We start from the raw sequence: 12,039 nt of genomic DNA, 5'->3' as shown, positions 1-12,039 counted from the left end.
AAATTGCTAGGTTGGCAGGAGCAGGGACCGAGCAATGGGAGCTCACCCCGTCGTGGGGATTCGAACCGCCGACCTTCTGATCGGCAAGTCCTAGGCTCTGGGGTTTAACCCACAGCGCCACCCGCGTCCCTTGGCGTTATGGTAGGCAGCCACAAACCCATCCTGTTTGTAAGCTAAGAAAAGTGTCGTGGTGATTAGGGCTGGGTGACCCCTGGTTTTCAACACTGTGATATATCCCCAGCTAAATATCGTGACATACTGATATATCACAATGTCTGAAATAAGGATGGAGCTAGGCATTGGCTGGCTTCCCACATTGTTTCCCCGCATTGTGATTTTTGCATGGTGCACATACAATTTGCGATATATCACAAAGTCAAAAATTGTGAAACCAGTACAGTCAAACCTTGGAACATTTCGTCTCCCAAACGCCACAAACCTGGAAGTAAATGCTCTGGTTTTCTGACGTTTTTCAGAAGCCGAACGTCTGGTGCGGCTTCTGCTTGAGTGTAGAAAGCTCCTGCAACCAATCAGAAGCCGCGCCTTGGTTGTCGAACATTTCGGAAGCCAAATGGGCTTCCAGAACGGTTTACGCTTGAGAACGGATTACGTTTGAGAAGGGATTACGTTTGACTGCACCGGGATATGGGCTTCAAACCAGTTTTGCATGATATATCACCCAGCCTTAACGCACATCACCCTCTGCCAGGGCCCATGTTCCTGATCCGGGCTGGATCCTGCTCACCTGGAGGAAGCGGATGAGGTAGCAGAGCACCATCTTGTTGATCCTGGGCATGGAGTGGACGACGGCAATCGCGGCTTCGGGGTTCTCGTAGTGGGTGATGCACTGTTCGTAGAAGTCGTGGGGGATCAGGGGCTCCTCCAGTTCCCGATACCAGAGTTTCAGCAAGGAGGCTGCGGGGGAGGGGAATTGGGTGGGGGGTCGGTCAGGGAAGAAAGAGGCCGAGTCACACAGTCAGTCTGCATTTCTTAGTGCAGAAAGTATTGATCTGATGTGTAGAGACCGTTCCTATTCTGCTTCATTCAAGATGGTTCTGGAAGCTTCTCTGCGTGAAAGAAGCAAGCAGAAGGTTCTTGATGTTTGGGTTATTCCTTCAGAGAAGCTGAGCACAGCTGGTCCTGATATCTCTTCTTCAAGGTCATGCTGACTATAATAAGAGGCCAGAAGGAGCCTGGGTTTCACTCTATCTCTTTTCCTTCTGGTGTGGTGTTCTGTATACAGTGTTAAGGTTTAGTCTTATCATAAGTTATTGTAAGTTTGAGTTAAGTCTGCTGCAACTGGATTTCTTATGGACAGTGCCAACCCTGAATGTATCGGATTTGTGCCCATTATGCAGTAAAGCTCTGCTGGATGAAATACAATTGCCTCTGGTCTATTTCTGGGGGGAATCCTGCAACGTGTTTAAGTTGTTACTCGGCTAAGTATATGTTGGGATCTGAATCATACTGAGTAGAATTTCAATGATGCACACAGGCCCATTTCTGACCAAACTAAGCCTCCTAGAGGACAGTACACATCAAGACGTTTAGTATACACTTTCAGAGTTAACGCTAAATGCATTACTGTGCCCCTGAAGGACCAGGTGCTCAGCCTGGGAGTCATTTTGGACTCACAGCTGTCCATGGAGGTGCAGGTCAATTCTGTGTCCAGGGCAGCTGTCTACCAGCTCCATCTGGTACGCAGTATGAGACCCTACCTGCCCGAGGACTGTCTTGCCAGAGTGGTGCATGCTCTGGTTATCTCCCGCTTGGACTACTGCAATGCGCTCTACGTGGGGCTACCTTTGAAGGTGACCCAGAAACTACAACTAATCCAGAATGCGGCAGCTAGACTGGTGACTGGGGGCAGCCACTGAGACCATATAACACCAGGCCTGAAATACCTACATTGGCTCCCAGTACGTTCCTGAGCACAATTCAAAGTGTTGGTGCTGACCTTTAAAGCCCTAAACGGCCTCAAAGGCCCAGTATACCTGAAGGAGCGTCTCCACCCCCATCGTTCTGCCCAGACACTAAGATCCACACCAAGGGCCTTCTGGCGGTTCCCTCATTGCGTGAAGCGAAGTTACAGGGAACCAGGCAGAGGGCCTTCTTGGTAGTGGCACCCGCCCTGTGGAACACCCTCCCACCAGATGTCAAGGAAATAAACAACTACCTGACATTTAGAAAACATCTGAAGGCAGCCCTGTTCAGAGAAGCTTTTAATGTGTGACATTTTGATGCATTTTTAATCTTTGTGGGAAGCCGTCTAGAGTGGCTGGGGAGACCCAGTCAGATGGGCGAGGTACAAATAATAAATTATTATTAATTATTTTTATTATTATTATTACTCCTACCACTACTTCTGGTAAATAAGCAACCACTAGCGGGTCATGGAAATTTGTGTCCCGAGCTTTTTGGACTTGTCTAAACATGTACCATCTGAAACCAATGGGGCGCATTGGTTGCCGATGTGAAACACATTGGCATTTTTATCAGTTCTCCTACCCCACTAGGTAAAGGTAAAGGTACCCCTGCCCATACGGGCCAGTCTTGACAGACTCTGGGGTTGTGCGCCCATCTCACTCAAGAGGCTGGGAGCCAGCGCTGTCTGCAGACACTTCCGGGTCACGTGGCCAGCGTGACAAGCTGCATCTGGCGAGCCAGCGCAGCACACGGAAACGCTGTTTACCTTCCCGCTATAAAGCGGTCCCTATTTATCTACTTGCACCCGGGGGTGCTTTCGAACTGCTAGGTTGGCAGGCGCTGGGACCGAGCAGCGGGAGCGCACCCCACCGCGGGGATTCGAACCGCCGACCTTTCGATCGGCAAGCCCTAGGCGCTGAGGCTTTTACCCACAGCGCCACCCGCGTCCCTGCGCCACCCGCGTCCCTACCCCACTATTGTGAGATAAATGAGAGGGGGGACGGGGAGACCAATATTTTGCAATGCATGCCCTACTTGATCACCTGCAAAGTACTTTCCACTCTCCACAGGCAACAGGTAACTGAATAACTCATTTTAGCTTCCTGGCTGATGCGCCAGAAGAACAAGAGGTACCCCAGGAAAATGATTGGTTACATTTATATCCCACCCTCTTCCCAAGCAGACTGGGGGGGGTACATGGTTCTCCTTCTCCCCATTTTATCCTCACAACAACCCTGTGAGGTAAGCCAGGCTGAGAGGCAAACTGGCCCAATGGCCAAGTGGGGATTTGAACCCTGGGCTCTCAGCTCTCAGTCCGGCACCCTAACCACTATGCCATGCCAGCTCTTAATAATAATAATTTTTTATATATACCCCGCCCTTCCCGGTTCAAAAACCAGGCTCAGGGCAGCTAACAACAAATTTAAAACACTTAATTGTAGAAGCAGCATAAAATACAGTATAAAAACATGAATAACAATAAAATTCAAAGTTCACAAATCAACTTAGGGGGGAATCCATCTAATAAATATTAGATAATCCCCAGGGCTAGCTGGCTGAATTAGTCCTACTTGGGCCATTGAGGAGGCCAGGGGAGAATTAGCTGTGGGGTCTCAGAGCGGGTGATCTTCATAAAAGGGGAGGGACGAGAAGGGAAATTAAAGATCAGGCTGAATTCAAATTGAAAACCAGGCGGAATAGCTCTGTCTTACAGGCCCTGTGGAAGGAGGTTAAATCCTGCAGGGCCCTGGTCTCATGGGACAGAGCATTCCACCAGGTTGGAGCCATCACTGAGAAGGCCCTGGCCCTGGTGGAGGATAGTCTGACTTCCTTAGGGCCCGGGACCTCTAAACTATGATTATTCATGGACCTTATGGTGCTCAGCGGGGCAGAACCAGCCCCCCAAGCCCCTATCCTAGGCTACCCAGGGGCTTTGAGGCTGGAGGGAAGGATGGTGGGGGGTCCTTTCTCCTCACCAGGGACGTGAGGGTCTTCCAAGCCGGTGGGGATTTTCCACTGGTCGACCTGCAGCTTGAGGGCGTTGACCTCATCGATGTCTCCAGGGACTCTGCAGAAGGGAAGAGAGGGACACCCCAAAGAAATAGAAGGGAGCGACTCACAACGTTAAGAAGTTGATCCTGGGCCACTTTCAGGCCACTAAGGGTTCCCTCCTTTCCCCAACAAGCAGAAATGTCTTATAAGAACAGTGGATGACGGACTAGAAGGGTCTTCGGCCTGATTCAGGTCTCTTCTTACGCTCTTATGACTCAAGAGCTGCTTTGCACACCCTGAGCTGCTTTGAATGTAACGCAAAGCCAAACCATTGTTTAGCTTGAATGCACAAGTGTGAGGATTCCCAGAGCCAAGGTTATGGCCTCATCGCTCCTCTCCCATGTCTCCCGCTGCTGTACTGCTGTGAGCTAAACCATGGAGTGCATCAGAATGCCATATCAACCATGGGTTGCAACAAACCTTGGTTAGAGCTTGTGGTTTGTCTGGAGCAAGGAAAATCACAACCTCAGGTTCAGACAGCGTGCTAAGCGAAACCGTGGCTTAGTAAACAGCAGGACAGGAAGAGGAGCAAATTGGCCAAAATCTCCTCTGAGGGAGATCCACGCACTCGTGCTAAACCATAGTGTTGCTTTTTTAATCTCCTTATTTTTAACAACATGGAAACCGTGTAAAACACATATAAAATTAAATAAAACAAGAGACGAGGTGCAGGTAAGAAATTCCAATCTGGTCACATTGCCATTTCAGGATTCACTGCGATGCCAAAAATAGCCAACGAAAATGTGTTAATATTTGTTTCTTTAATCTACCCAGCGAAAGACCATGGGCAGTGGCTGTGTTTGGCTTAGGGCTGCTTGCGAAACGGCTCACAGCCTCAGGGCCAAACCAGACATGATGACCTGTTCGATTTCCATCGCCTCTCTGAAGCTGCTATTTGCATTTCAGGGCAGCTCAACTCAACTCTCCTTCCTTCCCCGTTACATGCCACCCCAAGGCTGCTATTTATGTAAGAGAGAAAGTGTGCCACATATAGCTTGGTCTAATATGGATTTTATGGCTTCTGGGCAGAGTTCATGGGACAAAGGTTCTTGCAGACCACCGGGAATGGGGTTTGCCCTAAAATAGCATATTTTTCGCTCCATAAGGTGCACCGGACCATAAGGCGCACCTAGTTTTTAGAGGGGGAAATCAAGAAAAAAATATTCTCCCTTCTCCCTCCTCGAGGAAAAGCCTGCAAGGGCCACGCGGAGCTTGTGTGCGGCTCTTGGGCGCTTTTCCTGCCTGCCTCTCCCCTGCACTCGCTCCATAAGACGCCCACACATTTCCCCTTACTTTTTAGGAAGGAAAAAGTGCGTCTTATGCAGCAAAAATACGGTAACTGCTAAAGGAGCCAGCAGACTGGAACCCGGCTCAACTGTGTGCCCCAAGGGCACTGCCCCAGGGCAAGGTGGGCCTTACCTGAAGATGCCCTCGGTCTGGTCTCCGTTCAAGGCCAGCACCTCCTCCGACAGCCTCGTTTGCACCCATGGGAGTTGGCGGTCAGGGTACCTCTCCTTCTGCATGTTCATGATCTCTTGCAGGGAGCTGCCGAACATGGAAGGGCTGAAGACGGCGTTCTTGGCGTGCCGGATCTCTTCGATGTTTGGCTTCTTCAGGCCCTGAAAGGGAAGGTGGTCGGTGTGAGCGGAGGCCCAAGACCCAGCTCAGAGAGGTGCACCTGGGCACTGGAACACAGGATGCGACCAAATCATGACGCTTCTCTTCTTCTTCTTCTTTTAAAATTTTATTCATACTTTTCAGATATATACATTTCACTTCCCCCTCTTTCTGCAGTTCCTTAAATTTATTTTTAATATCTTCTGCATATCCAAATTAACTTACTCATTTGTTTCTCAAATATATATACTCTTGTATGGCTGTAGGTTATTACAATAACCCTGCCAGTGTTTTTATCTGTCTACAATTTATCCTTAAATATTCAATACACCATTTCCATTCTTTGATAAAAAGTTTATCTTGATTTTTTATTCTTCCAGTAAGTTTCACCATTTCTGAATATTCCGTAAGTTTCTTCCTTTGCTGGGACTTCTATCCATTTTGCAGCAAGTAACATTCTTGCCGCTGTAGTCGTGTACATAAATCATTTTTTATACAATTTAATAATAATCATATTATGGATATAAGTGAATAGGATAAGAAAGAAAGATGTTAATTGATTAAGTTAATTTTATTGGAAATTGGTATTGGAAAACTGCTACAATGAGCCACAAGGAAACTCATCTTGAGGGATCTGAGGAAGTCATTTAATAATGGTTATAAAAGTATGATTATAATAGTTAGGATAAATGTTTGTATGTTTGTTTGTTTTTTATATTGTAATGTTTTTTTCTTTTATGTTGTTTATGTTTGTTACAAATTTGAAAAACCAATAAAAAAATTTGAAAAATAAAATAAATCATTTTTTATACAATTTAGGTAGTTCTGTCCCTATAATTCCCAGGCGCTTTTAACGGTGCCCTTGACATGCTGGACTCTTTGGAGACACATGATGCCCTGTTGTTGCTCTTTAGTCGTTTAGTCGTGTCCGACTCTTCGTGACCCCCTGGACCAGAGCACGCCAGGCACTCCTGTCTGCCATTGCGTGCCGCAGTTTGGTCAAACTCATGTTCTTGCTTTGAGAACACTGTCCAACCATCTCGTCCTCTCGCATGACGCCTAATGTAAAGGGACCCCTGACCGTTAGGTCCAGTCATGGCCGACTCTGGGGTTGCGGCGCTCATCTCGCTTTATTGGCCGAGGGAGCCGGCGTACAGCTTCCGGGTCATGTGGCCAGCAGGACTAAGCCGCTTCTGGCGAACCAGAGCAGCGCACGGAGATGCCGTTTACCTTCCCGCTGGAGCAGTACCTATTTATCTACTTGCACTTTGACGTGCTTTCAAACTGCTAGGTTGGCAGGAGTAGGGACCGAGCAACAGGAGCTCACCCCGTTGCGTGGATTCGAACCGCCAACCTGCTGATCGGCAAGTCCTAGGCTCTGTGGTTTAACCAACAGCGCCACCTGCATCCCTCGCGTGACGCCTGCCTGGCTGCAGTCTAGAATCCTGACACCGAGGGAGCCAGGAAAGGGTCAGAGAGGAATAGGAAAGGACAAGGAGGAAACAGCGCTAGCCAGGCATGGGGAACCTTTTTCAAAGTTCCAGGACACATTTCAGCCAGGTGGAAACGCTCAAGCAAGGAATCTGCAAGCTAGTGATGGCTTAGCAGCTCCTGAGAAATCTCTATGTGGGACAAGAAGCTACAGTTAGAACTGGATATGGAACAACTGATTGGTTCAAAATTGGGAAAGGAGTACGGCAAGGCTGTATTTTATCTCCCTGCTTATTTAACTTATATGCAGAATTCATCATGCGAAAGGCTGGGCTGGATGAATCCCAAGCTGGAATTAAGATTGCCGGAAGAAATATCAACAACCTCAGATATGCAGATGACACAACCTTGATGGCAGAAAGTGAGGAGGAATTAAAGAACCTTTTAATGAGGGTGAAAGAGGAGAGCGCAAAATATGGTCTGAAGCTCAACATCAAAAAAACGAAGATCATGGCCACTGGTCCCATCACCTCCTGGCAAATAGAAGGGGAAGAAATGGAGGCAGTGAGAGATTTTACTTTCTTGGGCTCCATGATCACTGCAGATGGTGACAGCAGTCACGAAATTAAAAGACGCCGGCTTCTTGGGAGAAGGGAGATGACAGGCCTAGACAGCATCTTGAGAAGTAGAGACGTCACCTTGCCAACAAAGGTCCGTATAGTTAAAGCCATGGTTTTCCCAGTAGTGATGTATGGAAGTGAGAGCTGGACCATAAAGAAGGCTGATCGCCGAAGAATTGATGCTTTTGAATTATGGTGCCGGAGAAGACTCTTGAGAGTCCCATGGACTGCAAGAAGATCAAACCTCTCCATTCTGAAGGAAATCAGCCCTGAGTGCTCACTGGAAGGACAGATCGTGAAGCTGAGGCTCCAAGACTTTGGCCACCTCAGGAGAAGAGAAGACTCCCTGGAAAAGACCCTGATGTTGGGAAAGATGGAGGGCACAAAGAGAAGGGGACGATGGAGGACTAGATGGTGGGACAGTGTTTTCGAGGTTACCAGCATGAGTTTGACCAAACTGCGGGAGGTAGTGGAGGACAGAGGTGCCTGGCGTGCTCTAGTCCAGGGGGTCACGAAGAGTCGGACACGACTAAACGACTAAACAACAACAACAAAGGACCTGGGAGACTGGGGTTCGAATCCCCGCTTGGCCATGAAGCTCACTGCATGTGGCCTTGGCCAGTCATTCTCTCTCGGCCTGGCCTACCTCACAGGGTTGTTGCGAGGATAAAATGAGGGGGAGGCAACTATGTATGCTACCTTTGCCTTTATTAGTTTTATTTATTGAAGTTGTTAGTAGGTTTGGAGTGGGTTGTTTTTTCCCCAACTCAAAGAGACTCACGAAACAGCGGGAGATGCCAGGAGCCTGTTTAACACTTTAGTAAGTTGTTGGGAAGGATGCGGGTGGCGCTGTGGGTTAAACCACAGAGCCTAGAAGTTGCCGATCAGAAGGTTGGCGGTTCGAATCCCCACGACGGGGTGAGCTCCCATTGCTCAGTCCCTGCTCCTGCCAACCTAGCAGTTCAAAAGCACGTCAAAGTGCAAATAGATAAACAGAAGCAGAAGCAGGTCTTGGGGAGAGGTTCAAAGAGGGCAGCCAATGGCCAACCCAGCATCTTCACCCATCCCTTTAAAAAAAACTCTTTGAGAATCTGCAATGTACCTGGGATAGCTCACTTGGAAGAGCACAAGAATCTTAATCCTAGGGTCATGGGTTCGAGTCCCACCCCGGGCTGTGCACGGGGGTTGAGCTTGATGATGCTTGGGGACACTTGCAACTCTACGATTCTGCAATTATTAGCTCCGTGAGCACACTCCAAATTGAGGTGTGTGAGAAAAGCCTTCTCTCCGCAGCCATCCAGCCTTCGGCCACAGAGGGGCAGAAGTGCACCGGGAAGGAAGGAGGAAGAGGGAGCTGGGAAGGCTGGTTCAGAAGAGGAGAAAGGGCCGCTTTGCAGAAGGGCGGGGAGGAGAGGGTGCTGCTGGAGGAGGGAATAAACAACAAGGCCATCTTTTGCATGGATGCAAAACCTCCAGGGTGACAGAGTAAGGGCAACACTCTCATGCAGGGAGGGGTCAACACAGTCCACGTGAACAGAAGGAGGCAAGGACGGAAAGCGAGGTCAAGGAGTGGAAACTGGCTGCTTATAAGGGTGTGTATGGCAGCAATGGAGGATAGAATAGAATAGAATTTATTATTTATACCCCGCCCATCTGGCTGGGTTTCCCCAGCCTCTCTGGGTGGCTTCCAACAAAGTATTAAAATACAGTAGTCTGTTAAACATTAAAAGCTTCCCTAAACAGGGCTGCCTTCAGATGTCTTCTAAAAGTCTGGTAGTTGTTCTTCTATTTGACATCTGGTGGGAGGGTGTTCCACAGGGAGGGTGCCACCACTGAGAAGGCCCTCTGCCTGGTTCCCTGTAACTTGGCTTCTCACAGTGAGGGAACCGCCAGAAGGCCCTTGGCGCTGGACCTCAGCGTCCGGGCTGAACAATGGGGGTGGAGACGCTCCTTCAGGTATACTGGACTGAGGCCATTTAGGGCTTTCAAGGTCAGCACCAACACTTTGAATTGTGGTCAGAAACGTACTGGATGTAGGTCGTTCAAAACCTGTGTATATAATAATGCTTTTACATTTTATATATGCTGTATGCCACCCAGAGTGGCTGTAGAAACCCAGCCAGATGGGAGGGGTATAAATAAAATTATTATTATTATTATCATTATTATTATTATTATTTTAAAAATAATTTTGTAGCGTTGGAAGGGACCCCAGGTCATCTAGCCCAACCCCCAGCAGTGCAGGAATCATTGCTAAATACCGGTAACCCCTGGCAGGTGCCCCCCAAAAACTTCTGTTTCAAAACCTCTGAGGAAGGAGAGCCTTCACCTTCCGTGAGAGTCTGCTCCACTGTCGAATGGCTCTTGCAGTCAGAAAGAGTCCTTCTGAATTTTCGTCCTCATTTTGCTAGAGTTTATACCACAGGCAGAGAAATTAATCATTCGGAGGAGAGGCTGCCACTGCCTGCCACTGATTGGTGCCCTTGGGAGACAGGCTGGTAGGGCAGAGCGCAGGGAGGCTGACAGTAAAGGTAAAGGTAAAGGGACCCCTGACCACTAGGTCCAGTCGTGACCGACTCTGGGGTTGTGGCGCTCATCTCGCTTTATTGCCCGAGGGAGCTGGTGTACAGCTTCCGGGGCATGTGGCCAGCATGACTAAGCTGCTTCTGGCGAATCAGAGCAGCGCACGGAAATGCCGTTTACCTTCCCACTGGAGAGGGACCTATTTATCTATTTGCACTTTGACGTGCTTTCGAACTGGTAGGTTGGCAGGAGCAGGGATCGAGCAACGGGAGCTCACCCCGTCGCGGGGATTCGAACCGCTGACCTTCTGATTGGCAAGCCCAAGAGCCTCAATGGTTTAACCCACAGCGCCACCTGCGTCCCTGCCAACTGGTTGGTGCCCTTGGGAGACAGTCTGGTAGGGCAGAGCACAAGGAGGTCAACAGTAGGGGGCAGCAGAGCAAAAGACAACTGGAGTCTGCTACTTCCAAATTTGTCTGTCTCTTCCTCCTGGACGCGAAGGAGGAGGAAGCCGACAGGCAGGACGACCCCCTGGGCTGGTTGGCAGCAGGTGGGGACTGGCTGGGAGCAGACTGTTGGAGGGACAGTGCGCCACTGGACCCTCATGGACTGGCACCCCCAGGCTGCCCCTCCAGCCCAGGTGCAGAAGATCCCAGCGGCTGCGTGAGCGGCTGTCCCACCAGCATTCCTCACATGAATACTTCTCCTCCAGGTCAGGGAGGAGGAAATTGTGAGCCATGCACCCACACGGATATGCAGGACACAAAATGTGTGGCCTGGACCACATCCGTGGAAGAGGGATGTTGTCCTGATGCGAACAGGTAGAGCCTTTCTCACCTTCCAAAAGCAGAATCACAGCCCTGGGGTCTCCTGCGTCCGACTCTTTGGGGTTGGGAGGTTTTAGGGGGCGGTGCCCCCTTTAGATGGTGGCGAAAGACCTAGATCAATGGTTTCCCCAAAGGGGCTGGCAACACCCACCAGGCAGTGGGATTACCAGGGTGGCTGCTAAGGGGCAAGAGGGCGGCAGGGGGCGCTGGAGGTGCAAACGACTATTAGACTTTGAAAAGCTGGCACTGCCAGTTCATCGGTTTTCCAGAATTCAACTAAATAAGTGTGAATTGGGTTTTGTCCAAATCATTGCCACTGCTCTGAATTCAACTGTGTTATCGCCTTCCTTAGTGGGCCGGGGAAAACACTCTGCTGAATAATGCTTTTTATAAGGCACTGGGGATGAGAGAGCGAAGCAGGAGAGGGTCCAAAAAGGTTTCGGAACTGCTGAGCGAGAGCAAGCTCCTCGGGGGAGCAGGTGGGTCTGCGCAAAAGGAGGCCCCCTCCTGCTCTCGCACCGCTCCTCTCGTCCGCCAGCCCAGCCAGGCCCACATGCCAACATTCGGCTCTAGTTAAAATTTCATCCTCTTCCATTATTGATGGGGAAAGACAGGCATCCCTGGCATTTCAAGAGAGCACACATTGCTTTAACCCTTTGCATGCTGCAAACACTACCTCTGGGGGGAAAACGGCAGAGGAGCTGCCCTGATTTCAGGTCCACGGGGTGCTAATTCCTGCTGGTCTCGAATTGCTCTCTCTCCCCCTCCACACAAGCGCACACACACACACACAAACACACACACAAATATGGCACAGCAACTGCCTTTGACAAAAGCCTCTTGTATCCCCCATGGCCGTGCAAACAGCCACACAGTTGCCACCTTGCCCAGGGAATTTTCTGCATATCATCGGAGCGATCCTACGAGTTATTTCTGTGACTCAGAAGGGAGCAGGGGGTTGTGGCCTAAAATTCTGCGATCAAGAATCCTGGATTCTGCAATGTTATGCAAATTAAGTACGGCTCAGCCACTAGCAACCTGGC

The 12,039-nt window shown here is 49.6% G+C and overlaps 1 protein-coding gene across 2 annotated transcripts in view; it reads right to left on the bottom strand.

The window, feature by feature from the left end:
- ARHGAP39 (Rho GTPase activating protein 39) overlaps nt 1-12,039 on the bottom strand; it is a 206,587-nt gene that overhangs the window by 3,765 nt on the left and 190,783 nt on the right. For both annotated transcript variants that reach the window (XM_053395131.1, XM_053395132.1), the window contains 3 exons: nt 5,398-5,597; nt 3,903-3,994; nt 746-915 (listed from right to left, as the gene is read on the bottom strand). In XM_053395131.1, coding sequence (XP_053251106.1) covers nt 746-915; nt 3,903-3,994; nt 5,398-5,597 — 462 coding nt within the window. The remainder of the gene's footprint in view (nt 1-745; nt 916-3,902; nt 3,995-5,397; nt 5,598-12,039) is intronic.

This window comes from Podarcis raffonei, chromosome 7 (genome assembly GCF_027172205.1).
Source record: "Podarcis raffonei isolate rPodRaf1 chromosome 7, rPodRaf1.pri, whole genome shotgun sequence".
Classification (NCBI taxonomy): domain Eukaryota; kingdom Metazoa; phylum Chordata; class Lepidosauria; order Squamata; family Lacertidae; genus Podarcis; species Podarcis raffonei.
Note: the sequence above shows the minus strand (reverse complement) of the source record. Positions and strands in the feature narration are given on the sequence as shown.